Source organism: Corella eumyota, chromosome 5 (assembly GCF_963082875.1).
Source record: "Corella eumyota chromosome 5, kaCorEumy4.1, whole genome shotgun sequence".
In the NCBI taxonomy this organism is placed as follows: domain Eukaryota; kingdom Metazoa; phylum Chordata; class Ascidiacea; order Phlebobranchia; family Corellidae; genus Corella; species Corella eumyota.
Genome location: NC_137494.1, coordinates 13,899,608 through 13,921,091, shown reverse-complemented (window position 1 = coordinate 13,921,091; position 21,484 = coordinate 13,899,608). Strand labels below are relative to the sequence as shown.

The window sequence follows — 21,484 nt, the reverse complement described above, 5'->3', positions numbered from 1 at the left end:
AAAAGTTTTTTTAAATGTTTTTTTTTGTTTCACATGTATGTCGTTTGAATGTTATATAAATAAATCCATAATTAAACAAAATCAATGTATTTTATTTATTGATGACTAAGCTTTAAAATATCTAATGTCATTATATTTCTAATATCAGCCCTTTTACGTAACGAAGGATTTTCAAAATTTGGTTAAGGCTTCCATGGTAAACTAAAGCTTTAAATAGCTGTAAGTCTATTCATTTTAGCTGAAATATGAATAATTGATATGAAAGGGAAACAGACCTTAATTTTTGTGGGTAAAATTTCGTAATTATTTTAGGTTTTTGTGTGATATATATAGTTATATTAAAGCATAAAATATTACAAAAGGCTAAAAAGTTATCATTATTACATGTAATATATTTTTGTATTAATAGTCTATTAAAATATTAATTAACGTTTTTAATTACACAAAGTATAATTAAACGTACAATAGTGCCTAGTCATGGCAATTTAGTTTGAAATAAAACAGAAGTTACGAAGCATAAATTAGGAAAACACCATCAGAAGTAAGGTAGTCGTAACATCTATTAACTCTAACTTAACCGTATAAAATTTCTATAGAAACAAATTAAATAATTAAGTAATAATTTTTACGTTTCTATAGCATAAAATTATTACAAAAGTTGTGCCATATTTTCTTTCATCGTTAGTGAATGTTTTAGATGTTAGAAAGTGTTAATGTTTTGTAGAATTTAGTATATGTTATTGATTGCTTAACAAAATGAGTAGATTTTTAATAAATGAATGCATCTAAATATACAGATTTTAGGAGGATTTAAAATAACATAACTTTGTTAATTATAAAAAAAATATTTAGATTTAATTTTTACAACTTTTTAAAACGATTCTACGTTAATATTTACGTTATAGTCTTTATTTTTTTTAAATTCAAATAATGATATATGCAGTTTAAGTAATTCAAACCCAGTAAACGAAAGGTCGTCATGGTATAAATTTTACGTCATCAAAAATATGCGATTTCTTCGTATTTACGCATTTTGCCTTTCGAAATTTACGCCCAGAAGATTAATTCCCGACGTAAAAGTACACAAAGCGGTGTTTGCTTAAACTACGTCAGTACATCTCGAAGTAAAATATGCCTGATTTCACCAAGTTAACTTAAGCAAATAGCATTCTTTTGTTGTTAAGTAAAGCAAGGAATAGCGCAAGGCCAAAAAAAGTTATTCGCCTATATGTAAAAGGAACTGGTGTAGTATAGGGTTTTTCGGTATAAAATAGAACTATATTATATTGTTTATTATTAAGGGTATATAGGCCTTAATCAATGTAACTGTTAGAAAGTAAATAATCGTTGGTTCTTTTTTAAAATTGCTTTTAAATAACGCTGGCTTCGACATTTAAAAATCTGTTAGTTAAAGTATTATGTTACTTGATGTAGTGATATATGCATGAGATAAAAAACCTAAACCAAATGTATAGTAAACTTATTTATTACCATTTTTGGGTAATATTAAAATTAATCTAAAGTATTACATACTAAAGGAAGCAATATTTTATAACTTAAAACTGTTTATAATATATCTAAAAATCGCGCGTTATTTGTTATCAGATGACTTAATATAATATTTTTATGTTAAAGGAATGATAATGGCGCGGACGACAATTTTTCGACATATTTTAAACTTTTAAAATATTGTTTTTATACCAACTAGGGGGATGTAAATATATCCCAAGATGGTTATAATTACTCAAAATGGCTGTTAATGAATAATTTACTGTTATGTAATGTATCGCCTTTGTTTTTACTTGGGTAGGCTTGCGGTTTTTGGTTTCTACGATTCAGTAACTTTTGTGTAGCTTAAAACATACTTTCTTGCCTAATTAAAAACTTTATAAACTAAGATTAATCCATATTTTGTTTGTTAGTGTATTTAATTTGAACTTATTTGTGTTTTTATGCAAAATATTTAGTATATACATACATATAAAAATGGAAAAGTGCCAGCGGCAAAATAGAAAAACTCGTTCGCATAAATTTACATTTTATGATGTTTTATAGATTTGTTTACAAAAGTACAATGAAGAACTGCGTTAATATTGTATAAATTAACTAGAAATATAAAGAAAAATGTCGCTAGAAGTTAAAGTTATTAGCGTAAACGGGCTAAAAGGAAAATCTGGACGAACTGCGAGAATAACGTTTAGAAGTAAGTTAAAAAATCTAGTATTTTTATATTATTCGATATATTTGTAATTACCCAACAATTTTAAAGTAATATTTAATATTTATATGTTACTTTTGGTGCTTAATATTGTGTTAATGTTAAAAAAATGCTTATTTAGTTATACTAATGGTACACATTTAAAACTATTATGTTTTTTAATACTTTTGAGTATTCCTTTAGATTAAAAATCAAGTGTTACAAAAATTTGATTTATTTTATTTATTTGCATACATATATTTAATGGTACAAAAATCTAAATTACCGATTCAAAAATACTTATCTATTTTTATACTTTTACAGTAATCAATTATTTAAAAAAATTATAAGGTACAAAAAATTTAATGTATTTAATTTAATAGTATATACAATATTAATGGTATAAAAATCTAAAAAATTAATGCTAAAAATTGTAAGGAATTTTTATGGTTTTACAGTATTCTTTTTAGTTTACAAAAACTTTATTTTTTTATAGATCACACATATACAACTAACACTATAGAAGAATGTGAGGCAGATGCAGAATTTAATGAGGTAAAAAATCGAATTAAGTTATTAGTTTAAATCAGGTTCATTTATATTTAATAAGTAATAATAAATTGGAGATTTTATGTTTTTTTATTTCATTTTTTTATATTTATATATCTGAAAGATCGATCTTGCATACTAAACATAGAGTAACATCAGTTACTCCAACCCAGTCTTGAGTTGCCTTTAGCAGTTTGGGATATTATTGATTATAATTGCCCGATAATTAAGCTGCTGATTAAGTGTTGGCTTAGCAGGAGTTAATATCAATTATAGTGCCTTACTCAAGGGCGATACAGCATGAGAGCAGTGGGGATCAAACCCAGGACCTCATGTAGTAATTGTAGAAGAAGTAGTTTAATAAATGTTTTATACTACAAAATATAAAAAATATTTTCCAAAATTATTTCGAATTTTTTGTTTAGTTTTTTGAGTGGCCTGTGGCAAGTAATATTGAAGAAAGAGAAATGATTGTAGTCGATGTATTCAACTACAGCAAAGTCTTCACAAATCGGTAAGTTTTAGACTAATATTACATAGCTACTTAAAACAATTAGATTTGCACTTACTAAAATACTACAGTGGGAATCAAACCCAAAACCTTGGGTTCTTATTTGTATCTCTTATATAATCCTAAAATTATGTTAATTTTTTAAGATATTTACTTTTAAAATTATTTTAGAATGATTGGGCGATTTCAAATGGTCTTACAACAAGTAGTAAAGAATGGAGAATTAACTTTAACGGAGCCATTATTAGATGCCAATAACACCGCACTTAAAGTAAGTTTTACAAATTTTATTTTTGCAAAATCTAAAAAAAAAAATTTCAATAGATTAAATTTAAAAAAATTATAACCTTTTTTAAACAAAAAAAAATTTATAACTTATTTTAAACATACACACAAAAACACTTACCTATAGCAAAGCTTGTTGGACAATAAAAACTAAATTAAATGGCCTGCAAAATTAATAAAACTGCTGTTTGTGGTGTATGGGTAAATTAACACAAATAAATATAAGTTAAAATCCCTAATATAGGAGTAGGCTATTGACTAGTAACTGTAATTAAACCTAAGATATACAATGTGGTATTTACTTTACCTATTAATTTTAAATGTAACAATTTTTTAAAATATTTAAAATTTAGTTCCAAAAAATTATATTATTAAAATTTATAAAAAAAATATTTTTTAAAATAAAGACGACCATCAGTCTTGAGATTAAATACCTGGCACCGGATGGCACTGTTGGAAATTGGGAAGTTGATCAGTTCACGTCACCGCCACCACTTGATGTCATGAGTGTGCAATCTGCATCGACTGTTTTATCTGCACGAGGGTCTAAAGGGTAAAAAAAATTAATTTTTATTTTTTAAAAATTTTTTTGAAATTTTTTAGGTAGATTTTTTTTTAATTATTTTCGCCACCGTTTTTTAAGTAAAATTTTTTTAATTTTATATTTTGTGCAATTTTTTACAAGTTTTAGTAAAGCCTCTACTTTAATATGCATATATAAATATATTAAGTTTATTTATTTTATTTCTGCTTTTGGATTCGTTCAGTTCCAAAAAACGTTTTTCTTTTAGTTCAGTTAATTCTTTAAAATTAACTAACAAAAGGTAAATTAATTAAAACAAATTTAATTTTAATTAAAAATTAATAATTAATTTTTTGTTAAACAATATATTAACTGGTTTTAATAATTTTTTTTTTTTGATGAAAATTTTTTAATTTTGATTCAAAATTATTATACATGAAAATCCATTTACCATATTTAAGTCTATAGAAATTATTTTATAACCCTTATTAATAATTTAAACTGTTTATTTAAAAATAAACCCATGTATCGCTTTATAATAAGTTCTTATTAATTATTCAAATTTTTGGTTTGGCCTGTTAGCGTTTAATTAAACTAATGGCGATTTTAATTATTTTTGAAAGCACGTTGCTACAACCTTTACTTAAGGAAAAAGAAAGGTATTTTTAGATTTAAATATTTTGTGTTTTTTTTGTTGTAAAATCATCCCACATAAGTGTTTTCACTCACTGAAAATTGTGACATTTTGATATTGTTTAAGTTATAACTTGATAATTACCAGACTTTTCTTGGAATTCTTTTATTTTTTAAAAATAAATTTTAAAACTTTTGGCCTAGGCCATTTGAGAGTTCATTAAAACAGGAAGAACCCTGTGGCACGGCGCTGTCACGTTTTCGTAGTGCCGCGACACGAGTCGTGGAGATCCAGGACTCATCTAGTACAACGTAAAAGCCGGGTTTTGTGTGCTAACAGTAGAAAATAACAAAAATTTTGTCCAGTTTTTTGCCAAAATTTTGATTGAAAAAGTTAACTAATGTTAGAAGTTTTTAAAATGCACAATTCGAATGCTGTGGTTTTATTTGTGTTGTTGTTTATTAATTTATTATTAGTAACACACATTATTTTTTATGTTTATATTTAAATATTAATTTAAATTAGTATTTGCAGATTTATTTTTTTAATTAAATTTATTTTCTTATTTTAAGAATATCGATGTTGTCAGTCTAATACATATGCACATATTTAGTTTACTAAAATTGCACTTTTTATGTTAGTTAATTTTGTTATTATTATATACAATATTTATAACAGTAATTACATGTAATATTACTAAAAAAATTTCTAGAACTAAAATTAATTTTTAAGTTTTTTATTCATAATTTTTTAAACGATTTTAATTTTTTAATCACAAAATTTTATATTTTTTAGTTCAAGGAAACCAGGTTTATTTGTGGGTCTGAAAAGCAAACAACGACCGATTGATGATGACCTGATTATTTCTAACATTGGAGCAATGGGTAAATTAAAATATATTTTTATTCTTTTTATAGGTTTTATATTTTTGGGTAGGGGTTTTTATTTGATATTGGGTAGGGGTGTGATATTGTGACGTGTATGAGCTATCTGTAAAAGCCGGGGTCAAGGGTGAATAGTATGGCAACGGTGCGGCTCAAACCCGAAACCTTTCGGCTCGTAGTCTGTTGCATGACTGCTTATCCACACTTTTTTATTATATTTTTATCTTTATATAAAAAAGCTTAGCTAAGCAATGTACAATATAGCCCTACAAAATAAATAAAACTGCCATTTGTGGTGCTTGGGTAAATTATCGTGGACAAATATTAGTTGAGAGTTGTGAGCATATCACGACAATTAAAATAGGCTGGCAAAGGTTATTTGAGGTAGGTCCAGGGTAATAATATTAGCTTTACAATAAGAATGTGAAGTCATTCTTCTCACATAAAAAACAAATCCAAACACTAAAAGGTTAACAAAAAAATACGTAATTTCAAATTTGCAAAAATGATTTTTTATATAAATTTATTATTTTTGTTTATTTAGAACATGAGCCACAGTTCAACAGAGAACCCAGATTAATTCTCGACCCAAGTGATCCAGCAGCTGATAATGTTTCAGTGATGTCCATGACTGTATTAGATCAACCTGTTACCAATAAAAGGTAAACTTTAAATAAACCAACATATTTATCTTTAAATATTTATTTAATCTTGATGTGGGAAGATCAACTTAATGACTCAAAACATAGAGTAACACCAGTTACCCTGACCCAGTCTTAAGTTGTCTGTTGCAGTTTGGGATATTATAGATTATAATTGCCCGATAATTATACTGCTGATCAAGTGTTGCTTAGCATTATACTTTTCATACTTTTGAATGTACTTTAATTAAGGGTGCTAAGGCATGTTTGCACTGGGAATCAAACCCACGACCCTGTGTTGTAAAATCAAGTTTTTCAATCACTACACCATGCCATTTATTTAAAAGATTTAAAATAAATAAAAACTTTATATTTTACAATTTTTGTTTTAAATTTTTAGATCAAAACCTGAAATTAGATTTGAATCAACATCTCTTAAACCTCAAGATTTTCAGGTAAAAAAATTATAAAAATAAATAAAAACACAACATAAATATTTCTATATTGAAAATTTTAAGAAGAATATTTAACCTGCAGAGTGGTGTAGTGGTAAAAACACATGGCTTTACTACATGTGGCCCTTAGTTCAATCCCCACTGCTCTCATGCTGTAGCACTCTTAAGTAAGGGGTTATTAACGGTATAAGCTCCTGCTGAGCCAGCACTTAATCACCAGCATATCTATCGGGCAATTATAATCAATATATGATCCCAAACTGCCACAGGCAACTCAAGACTGGGTCGGGGTAACAAATGTTACTTTATGTTTAGATCGTAAAGTTGACCTTCCCACATCGAGGATAAATAAATTTGGACTTTTTACTGTTTAAATTTTTTTTACAGTGAGGATAAACTTAAATTTATTTTTTTTAGGTCTCGGTGACAATCATTGAAGCGCGACAACTAAGCGGCACCAACATGGACCCGGTTGTCATGGTGCAGCTCGGTGACGACAAGAAATACACGAGTCAGAAGGAATCGACAAATTGTCCGTACTACAACGAAGTTTTTGTGTTCGACTACAACATTCAACGTCAAGTTTTGTTCGATAAAATTTTGACTTTCACGGTGAGAAAATTGGGTTTTTCATTTTGTTTAGAAGTTCTAGAAGTAAAGTCAACTTCTCAACCTAATTAAAGTCTTTTTTGGTATTCAAAAATACACCATAATTATTTTATCAAATGATCATATTTTTAAATATCCAAGATTTGAAATCGATATTTTATCTAAATATAACTTAAAATTTTTTTAAAAAATTAAAAGGCAATTCTCTAAGTAGAGTTATGGTAAACTGGGGTTAAAATAAATTGCTTTATTGTCGGCAAAAAGGCATTTTTGGGCATATAGTTTTTAGTTTAAGTTATACTTATATTACTTATATTAATATCAATTATCTTAACCAGTTTTAAAACAGAGATTGATCCTTAAGGTTGCTTAAATATTATTCCGCTAATTAGTTTTGGCTCTGTAGGGGCAAGTACCCTTAGCACCTTTCAAAAAATTATTTTATTATGGCAACAACGGGAATTAACCCCAGGTTCACAAAATTTTTAACACTAATTTTAAATAAAAATCTTATAAAATTTAAAAATGAATATTTTTTAGGTCTTACATTCTCGGAACCTGTTAAGAAGTGGAACCTTAGTTGGAAAGTTCAAGATTGATTTGGGAACAATTTATGCAAACAACGACCACAATTTCTTCCACAAGTGGGCAGTATTGACTGATCCCGGCGACCTTAACACAGGACCAAAAGGTTATCTCAAGGTAATCACAAATTTTTATGTTTATGCTAACACTAGTCTATAGAGCTATAGTCTAAACCATAATTAGGCATAAAAATACTTTTTTGTACATATCTTTATCCTCGATGTGAATAGTTAAATGATTAACATAAACATAGAGTAACAACTGTTACCCCGACCCAGTTCGAGTTGCCTGTGGCAGTTTAGGATATTATATAGATTATAATTGCCTGATAATTAAGCTGCTGATTAAGTGCTGGCTCAGCAGGAGTTCATACTGTTTATAGTGCCTTACTCAAGGGCATTACAGCATAATATCTTTAGGGATCGAACCCAAAACTTTATGTAATGTAGAAAGTGTTCGTACCACTACACCATGCTGCCGTTCCATGTAAAATAATTTACATTTAATCTATGTATACTATGCCCTATTCTGTTTTATGCCTTTATTTTTTTAAATGTAACTTATGTTAAAGCCATACATTTATGTTCTTTTTATAAGTATATAGGGCTATGTCCAAAACTATTGGGGTTTAATAAATATGCATTTTACGAAAATGCTTTAAGTTTATTATGCATTGCCTTTCAAGTTATTTATATTTAACCTATGACTAAGCGTTACCTTGGTATTTCCTGGCATATATGCTGTATACTTATATAATATTGAACATGAATTAATGTTTATGTTTTAAAGGTCGATGTTTCAGTTGTTGGGAAGGGAGATAATATCAAGATTCCAAAAGGAAATGATGATGAAGAAGATGATATAGAAAAGTAATTCTTATTTTTAATTTTCTTTTTACTTAAACATATGAGGTCTTGGGTTTGGTTCTCACTACATGCTGTAGTGCTTCTAAGATTGGTGCTTATGTTACTTTGTCTTAATTATGTTCTTAATGGTTTAAAAATATGGTTTAATTTAATGGTTAATGTTTTAAATTAATGGTTTATTTATGCTTAAAACTAAGGGTTAATGGTTTAATTTCATATTGGTGCTTAATGGTTTAAAAATATGGTTTAATTTATTGGTTAATTGTTAAAATTAATGGTTTAATTACGCTTAAAAATAGTGGTTAATGGTTTAATTTTATTAATGTTTTATTAATATGGATATAATTTAATGGTTAATGGTTTAACTTGATGGTTTAATTTTATAATGGTTTATTATTATGGTTTAACTTGTTGGTTAATTTTTAAAATTAATGGTTTAATTACGCTTAAAAATAGTGGTTAATGGTTTAATTTTATTAATGTTTTATTAATATGGATATAATTTAATGGTTAATGGTTTAACTTGATGGTTTAATTTTATAATGGTTTATTAATATGGTTTAACTTATTGGTTAATTTTTAAAATTAATGGTTTAATAGCACCTAAAAATGATGGTTAATGGTTTAATTTTATTAATGTTTTAATAATATGGATATAACTTAATGGTTAATGGTTTAACTTAATGTTTATTATTTTAATTATAGTTTAATGTTATGGTTCAATTAAACTTATAGTGCATAATGGTTTAAATATGATTTAACTTAATAGTTAATGGTTAAGTTTAATTTAAATATGATGGTTAGTGGTTTAGTTATGGTTAAAAAAATGGTTTAATTTTGATTATGGTTTAGTTTTATAGTCAATTTTAATTGTGGTGCATAATTGTTAAACTATGGTTATAACTTAATAGTTAATGGTTTATTTTTTAATTCTGGTTTAACTTAATGGTTTATCGATTGCTTTACTAAAATTACCAACGTTTTTTAAATTATATTTCAGCAACTTACTATTACCTGAAGGTGTCCAGGCAGAAAGACAAAGAGCCAGATTTATATTTAAAGTCTACCAAGCTGAAGGTTTACCTAAAATGAACACAAGTATCACGGAAAAACTTAAAACTGTATTACAAGGAGAAGCAAGAGATTTGGTCGACCCTTATGTTGAGATCTCTTTCTGTGGACAAAAGGTAGTTATTATATGATATCTATTATTAACTTTTTATATATCTTTATCCTCAATTGAGAAGGGTAGCTTTGCTGTTTAAACATATGACCAGCAGTGTGGTGTAGTGCTGTAGCTTCCTTAAGTAAGGCGCTATAAACAGTACAAACCCCTGCTGAGCCAGCACTTCATCGATAGCGCAATTATCAGACAATTATATTATATTATTAGTAACTGATGTTAAGTCATAAAGTTGCCCTTGTCACATCAAGAATAAAAAAATACAAAAAAAAAACATTTGCTACCCTGAACTAATTTTTTGGCATTTTGGAATATTATCAATTTTAATATTCAAATTTTGGCTTAGGATAGACTAGTAACAATTATAAAGCTTTTTTTAAAAAGTTTTACACATGGAAGCAGTGATGATCAAACATGATACCTTGTGTACTAAAAACAAGTATTGTTACTACTACACTACTGCATCTTAATTTTAACTTATTGAGTTGGCTACATTATTTATAACTAGTCGAGCCTTTCAGTCACCATTTTACTCGTCATAATATGATCTTAACTAATATTTTCCATGTTAATTTACCTGCACCCCACAAATGGTAGTTTTATTCATTTTGCAAGGCTATACATTGGACATGCATAAATATATACACCCATAACGTCTACTAAGGCTCATTATATGTATATACATTATTATCAAAAAAACTGTTTAATTTTTTCCAGGGCCAAACTTCGGTTAAAAAGAACTCATATGAGCCATGCTGGAACGAACAAATTATCTTCACCGAATTATTCCCTCCACTTTGCAAGAGAATTAGGATCCAAATAAGAGACAAGGATAATATTAAGAACACAGTGATTGGAAGCGCTTTTATTGAGTTGGACAAAATATCTAATTCAGGAGACAGAGGTATTGCACAAAGTGGTTAAATTTTTATACTTGATGTGAAAAGGTCGACTTTACAACCTAAACATATAGTAACATTAGTTACCCCAACCCAGTCTCAGGTTGACTTTGCCAGTTTGAGATGAAAGAGATCTTGTTTTATTTTTTGATCAAAAATCAAATTTTTGGTTTGGCACCAATGGGAATTGAACCCAGGACCACAAGTTTAAAGTATATAACAAATAAATTTAAATTTTTTTTTTAAAATCTTTTCTAAATTCGAAATTTTTTGTTTTTTAAAATTAAACCCTCAAAATGTTAATTAAAATTTATAAAATACTACTTCTATATTATTTAATAATTTCAAACAATTTTTTACTACTTTTTGGAAATGGAAACCAGTTCATTTTGGTAAATTAGTGATTTGAATAGCAATATAAAAATCGTAATATTTTTAATTTTATGATTTTTATAAGAACACCGTTTTAATAAAATTTAACATGTTTTTTTAACTTATTTTGTTACTAAATAAAGCATGGCAATATTATAACCTTGAAATATATATAAAGTTTGTATTTTTCGCATTATATAAATATAAATATTCGTTAAAGAGATGGTTCTGCCGCAGAATTTCTAATATATTATGGCTAAATATTGCTTTTTATGTTAAGTTTGTTATCTGCAAAAAAAATTAAAAAAAAAAAAAAAAGAAAAAAAAATTTAAAAAAAGGTACAACAAACGGCTTAGAAAGGACAAAATGGGATAATTTTCCAATGTCTGCCAGCATGTGATCTTACGACGATGACGTCGTGCGTCATGTGACTCGCCAGCGTTGGGACTTTCCCTATTTACAATATATACCTTTAAATCCCGATATCTCAAAAACTACTCGACCAATTTTTAAAATAATGTTATCCTCGTGCAAGTTGGAAAAATTCCAACATAATTAAAAAAGAAACTCTACGACCGAACCATCTCTTTAAATGAATAATTTAATAATATCACATTAAATTAAATAATTAAATTATACTAATTGCATGTTTTATTTTCAGTATTAATAGTTTAAGAAGATTTTATTTGTTAACATAATTGTTTAACTCAGAAGTTTAATTATGTGGTTTTGCAAATAACAAAAACAAATTTTTTTTGCAGTTTTTGTGTTTTTTTAATAATATTTGCACCTCACTTAATTTGCATTTCACCATTTTAATTATTCACTTATTTCAGTTATTTATTATTTTAATTAAAAAACAATATATATATATGAAATATTCATTTTAAATTGTATTTATTATTAACCTACACTTTTCTACTTAAGTTTTTTATGCTAATTTATTAAAAACAAAATATTTGTAATCACTTTATATTAAAATAACCATAAGTTCTTAAATCAATTCAATAAACACACAAAAAATAAAATATTAAATAATTTTTCACAAAATTCTTTAAAAATTTTTCACAATTTAAGAAAAAATATTTTCTTACAACTTTTAGAAATATAATTTTTTTTAGGATTTCTGCCCACATTTGGACCAACTTATGTTAATATGTACGGCTCCCAGCGTAACTATTCAATGGTTAATGAACATTCTGATTTAAATGAGGGGTTAGGGGAAGGAGTTGCATTTAGGTTTGTATTAAAAATATTCTAATTTTTCTTGCTTTAACATTACTTTGGACTACAAAAGGTTATGGGTTCGATCCCAACTGCCCCTATGCTATAGTGCTTTTAAGAAGGCGCTATAAACGGTATGAACTCTTGCTAAGCCAACATTTAATCAACAGCTTAATTATTAAGCAATTTTAATCAGTAACATTTAAAACCGGCAGCGTGGTGTGGTGGTCAGAATACTTTCTACACTACATGAGATCCTGGGTTTAATTCCCAAAGATTTCATGCAGTAGCGCCTATAAGTAAGGCGCTATAAACAGTATGAACTTCTGCTGGCCAACACTTAATCAGCAGTTTAATAATCAAGAAATTATAATCAACAATATCCTAAACTTTCAAAGGCAAAAAAAGTAATATAATATAAATTTTCAGAGCACGACTTTTGATGGGATTATCGGTTGAACTTGTAAATATAAACTCTAGCGAAGGTCAAGGGTCATGTGAGGTCGAAGTTGAACACATACCAGCTTTATCTGAGGTCAATAAACTTTTATTACTTCAAAAATTTTTTTTGTAAAACTTTTTCTGATATATTTAAAAATTTGTAGTCCCATTACTTGGTACATCGAATATTAAGTTTACTTGTTGTTTTTAAAAAAGTTTTAATATAAAAACATTATTCTTTGCTTGTATAGTTGGGTGCTGGCAAGATGGAGGACTTTTTCTTATTTGGGACGATTTTAGAAGCAAATATGATCGACAAAAATTTAAGCGAAAAACCAGTAACATTTGAAGTCACTGTTGGTAAGTTATACTAAGTTTAAATTCTAAATTAAATATACCTTTTAAGCTGCCTGTACTCAGCTCTTAAATATTTAATAAACTGTTCAAATTATTAAGTTCATCATAATATAAACAGCATAGGTAGTGGTTTGAACACTTGGCCTTACTACATAAGGTTTTAGGTTCGATTACCATTGCTCTCATGCTGTAGCGCCCTTAAGTAAGGCGGTATAAACAATATAAACTCTTGCTGAGCCAACACTTAATCAGCAGCTTAAATATTAAAAATACAGTCTATAATATTCCAAACTGGCAAATTTAACTCAAGATTTTGTTTAGGTTGTGAAGTCGATCTTTCTATGTCAAGGACAATATAAAAAAACTTGTGATAACAATTTAATTTTAAAGGTTTACAAAATGAATTTTTTTATTTTCAGGAAATTTTGGGAATGATATTGATGGTAGAAACCTGAGTATAAGAAGGCAGCAAAGTGATAGTGATTCTGACGGCTCGTTGGATGATTCGGATAATGAATCTCAATCCTTACTTAAAAACAATCAAACCTTCGACGACCCTGATTTTCGACCTTTAACTCCACCAGTGAAACCAATGACCTCTGACAAGTAATTTTTATTTATTTAATAATTTATCCTCAATTTGTGAAAAATTAAAAAATTTTAAAATTAAAAAAAATTTTTTTTTTTAAAAAAAGGCCTTAAAAAATTTTTTCGAAAAATATTATAAACTTTTATTTTTAAAATTGTCTTTTTATTATAGGTATTACTACCATATGCCCTATTTTGAACAAAAGCCTTGTGTTTACCTAACTAGCCACTGGCACGATCAGAAAAGAAGATTGTACAACTCCAACATTATGCACAGGATTACTGATAAACTGGTTCGTTATTTTTAAATCAAAATTTACTTAAATAAATTTACCAAATTAAGATTTTCGATGTTTTTATTTTTGTCGATGTGGGAAGGTTGACTTCTCGGCCTAAACATAGAGTAACAACTGTTACCCCGACCCAGTCTTGAGTTGCCTGTGGCAGTTTGGGATATTATAGATTATAATTGTTCGGTAATTATGTTGCTGATTAAGTGCTGGCACAGCAGGAGTTCATACCGTTTATAGCGCCTTATTCAAGGTATGAGAGCAGTTGGTATCGAACCCACCACCTAATGTGGTGTAGCAAGTGTTTTTACCACTACACCACACTGCCAGTTTTCAATTTATATAAATTAATTTTTTCTTTAATTAACTTTATATTGGCACTAACTTTTTAATTTATAAAAAATTTAAATTAATTGTTTTAAATTTGTGATTAGGATGAAGGATTACAAGATGTTCAAGAAATGATAAAAACCAACCAAGACCGACCTGATAGAAGGTTGAGGGCAGTTGTGGATGATCTTGCTACAGGTAATCAACATTTAAATTTCTTACACATTATTGAATGCTACAATTTAAATGATACAATAAACTGTATACATGCAGTAGAATATAGAATATGTAGCTGTGTACATGAATTTGTGAGTTCAATTCTCACTGCTCTCATGCTGTAGTGCCCTTAAGTAAGGCGCTCGAAACGGTATAAACTCCTACTGAGCCAACACTTAATCAGCAGCTTAATTATTGGGCATTAATAATCTATAATATTTCAAACTGCTAAAGTCAACTCGAGACTGGGTCAGGGTAACTGATGTTACTATATGCTTAGGCTGTAAAGTCGGCCTTCCCACATTGAGGATAAAAAACTACAAATATCACTTTTTTAGAAATGGTTTTATATTATATATTAACATGGTCACGTAACCTTTTTTTTAGGTTGTGCAACTTACAACAGATTGGTTAAAGGTAGTGGTGGAACCGCACTTGGAAAAACTAAATTAGACAAAGAAAGACACCGTCTTTGCCTTAGAGAAATTGTAAATACATTTTTAACTTGTATTATATTAAAATAATGATTTTAAGAAATTTAATAAGGTTTATTTTTTGCAATTTTTTTTAACTGTTTTATTTATGTAGGATGGTGTTGGAAATGAACTAAAGAAGTTACGGAAAAATATTAAAATGACGACGTTTAAAGAAAAATTAAGCAAGATTCGATCAATTCTAATGAAGCTAAAAGCCCTAAGTGATGATGTAATTAAAAAAAACATTTTCATTTTTAAATTTTTTGAAAAAATTATTTTTTTTTAAAATTTTTTTTTATATTTAGCCCCAACATTCGATTCCTGATGTTTTTGTATGGATGCTAAGTGGGAAAAACAGAGTTGCATATGCCAGGATACCAGCGCGCAAGATCCTTCATTCAGTAAGACAAGAGGAATCGGGTGAACATTGTGGGAAAATTCAAACTCTATTTTTAAGGGTAAAATTTTTAATAATATTTCTAAAAAAAAAAAGATTTCTTTCAGCGGGGATTGAACCCGGGACTCAAAGACTAATTTAAATAAATCTTACATAAAATTAACCTTTTTATTTTTTGCTTTTAGCTTCCTGGTAAAAGAAGTATCGGACCTTCTGGTTGGAATATTCAAGCTAAACTTGACATTTATTTCTGGTTTGGACTCACAAAAAATAAGAGGGATTATCTTAAAGATTTGCCAAAGGGATACGATCTTATTAAAGCTACCAAAGTGCTCTCGTCTCCACCTATGTTTATCACTTACAAAGGTAAAATGTTTAAATTTACTCTTAGAGTGTGGTGTAGTTTTTTTTTTTGTATATATCTTTATCCTTGATGTGGGAAAGTCGAATGTGCGACCTAAACGTAGAGTAACATCAGTTTCTCCGACCCAGTCTCGAGTTGCCTGTGGCAGTTTGGGATATTATAGATTATAATTGCCCGATAATTAAGTTGCTGATTAAGTGCTGACTCAGCAGGAGTTCATACCGTTTATAGCGCCTTACTCAAGGGCGCTACAGCATGAGATCAGTGGGGATTAAACCAACGACGTCATTAGTGGTGTAGCAAGTGTTCTTACCACTACACCACGCTGCCGGTTAAAAACAGTTGACTTTACTGCATAAGCTACCAAGTTCAATTCCCACTAATTCTATGCTGTAGCGCCCTTAAGTAAAGTGCTCTATATATTTTATAAAATTTTGTAGAACTAAAAATTAACCAGCGGAAATTTTGCTAAATATAAATATTAGTAAGTCAAAATAATGCTTTTTTTACTACATTGGGTCATGGGATTAATTCCCACTGATGTCATGTTGTAGGGCTCTTGAGTAAGGTGCTATAAACAATATAAACCCTTGCCAAACCAAAAAATCAATCAGCAGCTTAATAATCATGCAATTATATTTAATAATATCCTAAACTGCCACAGGCAACTCGAGACTGAGTTAGGATAACAAATGTTACTCTATGTTTAGGTTGTGTAGTCAGACTTCCCACAATAACTATATATATATATATATTATATCAAATAAAGAACTGTGAATAATGTTATTTCTATTTTGTAAATGACAGATCGTCAACAGTTTGAGCTGAGAGCGCACATGTACCAAGCTCGAGGTTTGTTGGCGGCTGATGACACCGGATTATCCGATCCATTCGCTACAATTCTGTTCTCGACACACACTGATACTACTCAGGTATTTAAACCTTTTTTTTATTTCCAAATATTAATCATTTTTTTGTAATTTTATTTGTTGAAAAATAGTCACAATTTTTGAGTAATAATTGCCAATGATAATTTATCACAAACAGCAATTTTATTTATTTTGTAAGCCTATAAATTGGACATACGTATAAATTTATATATATTTATATATTTGTCCCATAGGCTACATCATATATAGATTATTATAAATTTAATTATTGTAATATGGTTGCAATTCTGAACTAATATTTGTTTACGATGATCCCCCCCCTTTTTTTAAATTAACTTTACCAAATTTTTTTGTCACTTTTGTTTATTGTGTAAATCTATAATAGATTACAGGGATAAGATATAAAATAGATAAAATAATTTTGAATTTTTTTTCAAATAAACACCAAAATTATTTTAATCTTTTTATCTGTGACTCTAATTTATTTTAAATTTCTTTTTAAAATTTGGTTTTTATTTAAAATTTGTTTTTTTTTCTATAATTTTTATAATATAAAATATAAATCATTGAGTAAAATCGTTTGCAAATTTTAAAATATTTTGTGGTCGATATTATAAACCTTAAATCTGTTATGCCATAAATTAAATATCTAACTTTTTATACAATACTTTCTTTATTATAAAAACCCGGGTTTAAAATAGAATTAACATTTTTAAAAAGGTTAGCAATGTTAATTCTTCTACTAATAAGTTTTTATAATTATAGTGCAATACAATAATTTTTTTTTACTTTACAATTAAGCAGTAACATTAGACCATTACCAACCACTTAACTTTACTAAAGGCACTAATTTTGAACCATTATTAACCAATAGTCCATCAAACAATAAGTTAGATTAATATAAACCAAATAACTTTGTAAATACGCTCTAAAGTTGGACCATTACAAACCACTTCTAACCATAAAACTATTACACATAAAAGTAGATGATTATAAACCATTTAACTTTGTGATTATGCACCAAGTTGGACCATTACAAACCATTATTAACCATAAGACCATTAAGTAGTAACTTAAGACTTCAAAATAAAACAATCTTATATTTAATATCATTTGTCATACTTTGAGGGTTTAGAAAATAAATTTTGCAGCTTATATAAACGAATTATTAAATACTTTAGATTATAGAAGAAACCCTGAACCCAACTTGGGATCAAACGATGATTATACCCAACGTGACCTTATATGGAAGAGCTGATGAACTGAAAGATGATCCACCTTTGATTATAATCGAAGTTTTCGACAAAGATACAGTTGTAAGTTTGTATATTTAAAAACCATGTGTAAAAATGTAAAGACTGTGTCATTTTTTAAACTATTTTTTTATCCTTAATGTGGAAAGTTTAAGTTTACAACTTAAACATAGAGCAACATCCGCTACCTCGACCCAGTTTCGAGTTGGCTTTGACAGTTTGGGATATTATTGATTATAATTGTCTGATAATAAGGCTGCTGATTAAGTGTTGGCTCAGCAGGAGTTCATACTGTTTATAGCGCCTTACTTAAGGGTACTACACCATGAAGGCAGTGGGGATCAAACCCAGGACCTCATGTAGTGAAGCCAAGTGTTTTACCTACTACACCATGCTGTCAGTCTACAATAGTTACTATAAGTGTTGCATTCCATAAAAATTTAAAAATTTTTAATTTGTAATAAAAATAATTAACTCATTTTTCACTTTAGGGTAAGGATGAATATATTGGACGAACAATGGCGAAACCCTTGGTTAAAATGAGCTCAGAAAGATATGAACATCCCAGATTCCCACCCAAGTTGGACTGGTATCAAATATACAGGGGAGCAACCAAAGCTGGGGAGATATTAGCAGCCTTCGAGTTATTACAGGTAAAGCATGGCTCGAACTTTTGGTTTATATAATAAAGACTACATGAGGTCCTGAGTTTGATTCCCATGGATGTCCTTTTTTTATTTTTTATTTTTTTGGGGTTTAAGTTAAAATATATCTATAGTTTAATAGTAAAAGTTAAAATTATTATTAATTAAAAGGCCTTAAGCTAGTAAACGAACTTAATAAAGGTCAAGATATTGTATATTGATAGTAATAATATTTCTAAATGTCTGATATGAAATTAAGCCAAACTTTATATTTCATGTTTAAAAAATTTACATATAGTCAAGAAATTTGGCCTTCGCACATTAATTAAATTATTTTTTTATTGATTATTCTTGATTGGGATCCTTACTTTACAGCCTAAACATTGAGTAGCATCAGTTACCCCGACCCAGTTTCAAGTTGACTTTGCCAGTTTGGGATATTATAGATTATAATTATTAGCTGCCAATTAAGTGCTGGCCCAGTAGGAGTTTATACCGTTTATAGCGCCTTACTCAAAGACACTACAGCATGAGAGCAGTAGGAATCGAACCCAGGACCTCATGTGATATCAAAAACCACCTGGTGTTTGAAACCACTGATTAAAGAAAGGAAAATAAGTGGCCGACATTTAGATTCCTTACGACCAACGTGAGATGGATGATCTTTTAATGAAAAAATGGAACGATTTAAAGCGAAAATCTAACGATAACCCATTCGAGGTTCGGTTGTGTTTAACTGTCACGTCACAATATTGCTTGTCACGGGTGTCTTACGTCATCACACTAATCTATGACGTCATAAGTCACGTGAAAAATCGTGATCTGACGTCATATTATATTAATTTTTGTTCATATTCTGGAGTTTTAATTGTAAATGCATGAATGTGAATTTTAATAATTATTCATTTTTTGAATTAAATTTTATATTTATTTATTTGTTATTAAAATGTGGCGCTGAATTCTGCGAATTTAAGTTAAGTATCGGATTTATTAGGCTTAAAATTCGATTTTTAATAATATTTTTTGTAATAATTAGGTTTTATGTCGGAAAATGACGATTTTTTGTTGTTGTTTTTGTGGTCTAGCTTTAACTTGTTTTTCACTGCAGGTTGTTTAGAGTCTAAATAAAAAGGATTTAATTTTAAACTTAATTCTTATCTCTTTGTTTTCAAAATAGATTTAAAAAAACTTAATTTTAAAAACAGCTTTTTAATAATTTGTTAAGTTATTTTTTTGAATAATTTTTTTTAATTTTAGATTTTTAGGGTACTTTTATTTTAAACTTTGTGAACTTTGTAAAACTGGTTTATTTTAAAGTTTATTTTTGTTTATTAAACATAGTTGACCTGAAAAATTCTCCGAAAATTAATGCCAAAATCAAAAATTGCGCTACTAGAAACCGGTACGACTTTTAAATTAAAATAATAATAATTAAAATTCGTTTTCAGATAGCTTAAAAATATTTTATTAAACTATATTTTCCTCTAAAAATTTTTGATTTTTGATTTTTAAATAACCATAATATTAAGTTTTATTTTTTATTGGCAATAATAAATAAATAATATACAACGAAATAAGAAATAAAAGCATTTTAATTTTTAAATTCAAGTATTCAAATATTAATGTACTTTTAAAATAAATATTAAATTTGGCATTTTTATATTTTATGTAGTGTAACAAACTGTATATACTCTTTATATACACTTAACACAAAAAAAGCTATAAATTACAGTGCAAAAACGAACTAAACAAAAAATACAGTGAAAAAAGAATAATTCTCACAAAACAAATTAAAAAATGAGCTTTCTGCGTGCCAAAAAATGTAGCCAGACCACGCTGTCTGTTTGTATATATTGTTCATGATAAAAAACTAGTTTCCAAGAATTCAAAATTTTCAATGTTTAATGTTAAGCGGTAAGAGCTTATATCTTTAGGCGTGCAATCGTTCACATATAGTCACGTGATTTTTGTGCAGGTGATATTATTGTAGCGTTATCTTAACGAACGCGTCTGTTAACCGTATGTCGAGGTCATAATAATCGATTATGAGGTCATAAGACAAATATGACATTGGTGAAACCTGTTTAAAACAATACAATTATAACTTGATCAAAAAATCGAAATTTTTTTTTGAAATATAAATTAGTTTTTGCGGTTATTATTTGATTTTAAAATTACACCTTTCTTTATTTTTGACAAAATTAATTGCAGTGTTATTATAAACGCCAAGATGTTGCAAAATTTTACAAGTAATTGCTGGTTTGTGGTATATAAGCACTTGTTTTTTATAATGGGATTTTAGTGACTAAATTGTAATTAAATTTTTGTCACGTGATCTTGTACGTCATCAAATTTGGATTCAGTTTTTGTATGCATTTCACTTATGTATTTTTGCATGCGTTTTTTTAATTTTTTTAACAACGCACTTTTATTTATGTTTTAAAATTGTTCATATTAAAATAAAAAATAAAACTTTATTTAATTATAAAAAAAATCAATTTTTTTTTTGACATTTTTTTAACAACTTTTAAATTTTAGCTCAAAGTCGGGGTTGATTTGGAAGAATCAGCAAAAGTAACTGAATCAGTTCGAACTGATCAGGGCCACAAATTTACTGTTCCCAAAGGAATCAGACCCCTACTAGCAAAGCACAGAATTGAGGTAAACAAAAATATTTATTTTAAAATTTGTTGGTGATTATTTTTTGTTTTCTGGGTCGTTTCATAAATTAGCTTTAATTGTAGAAAATATTTATAAATTTTTTTAAAGTGTTTTTCCGTAAGAATTAATTTTCAAAATTTACAAATTCGATTTTTTTCG

General features: G+C 27.9%; 1 protein-coding gene across 1 annotated transcript in view; it reads left to right on the top strand.

The window, feature by feature from the left end:
• The first annotated feature begins 2,060 nt into the window (after positions 1-2,060).
• Positions 2,061-21,484, top strand: part of LOC145753010 (otoferlin-like) — a 38,396-nt gene continuing 18,972 nt past the window's right edge. Inside the window, exons 1-28 of the mRNA XM_082569388.1 lie at positions 2,061-2,203; positions 2,694-2,752; positions 3,172-3,260; positions 3,429-3,528; positions 3,950-4,095; positions 5,495-5,583; positions 6,128-6,245; positions 6,625-6,679; positions 7,097-7,291; positions 7,829-7,990; positions 8,663-8,742; positions 9,740-9,926; positions 10,640-10,826; positions 12,316-12,433; positions 12,848-12,953; positions 13,111-13,219; positions 13,636-13,822; positions 13,977-14,097; positions 14,529-14,622; positions 15,028-15,128; positions 15,229-15,345; positions 15,422-15,574; positions 15,699-15,879; positions 16,685-16,809; positions 17,949-18,083; positions 18,512-18,673; positions 19,298-19,384; positions 21,203-21,325. Of these exons, the coding sequence (XP_082425514.1) occupies positions 2,125-2,203; positions 2,694-2,752; positions 3,172-3,260; positions 3,429-3,528; positions 3,950-4,095; positions 5,495-5,583; positions 6,128-6,245; positions 6,625-6,679; positions 7,097-7,291; positions 7,829-7,990; positions 8,663-8,742; positions 9,740-9,926; positions 10,640-10,826; positions 12,316-12,433; positions 12,848-12,953; positions 13,111-13,219; positions 13,636-13,822; positions 13,977-14,097; positions 14,529-14,622; positions 15,028-15,128; positions 15,229-15,345; positions 15,422-15,574; positions 15,699-15,879; positions 16,685-16,809; positions 17,949-18,083; positions 18,512-18,673; positions 19,298-19,384; positions 21,203-21,325 (3,465 nt within the window). The 5' untranslated portion in view covers positions 2,061-2,124. The remainder of the gene's footprint in view (positions 2,204-2,693; positions 2,753-3,171; positions 3,261-3,428; positions 3,529-3,949; positions 4,096-5,494; positions 5,584-6,127; positions 6,246-6,624; positions 6,680-7,096; positions 7,292-7,828; positions 7,991-8,662; positions 8,743-9,739; positions 9,927-10,639; positions 10,827-12,315; positions 12,434-12,847; positions 12,954-13,110; positions 13,220-13,635; positions 13,823-13,976; positions 14,098-14,528; positions 14,623-15,027; positions 15,129-15,228; positions 15,346-15,421; positions 15,575-15,698; positions 15,880-16,684; positions 16,810-17,948; positions 18,084-18,511; positions 18,674-19,297; positions 19,385-21,202; positions 21,326-21,484) is intronic.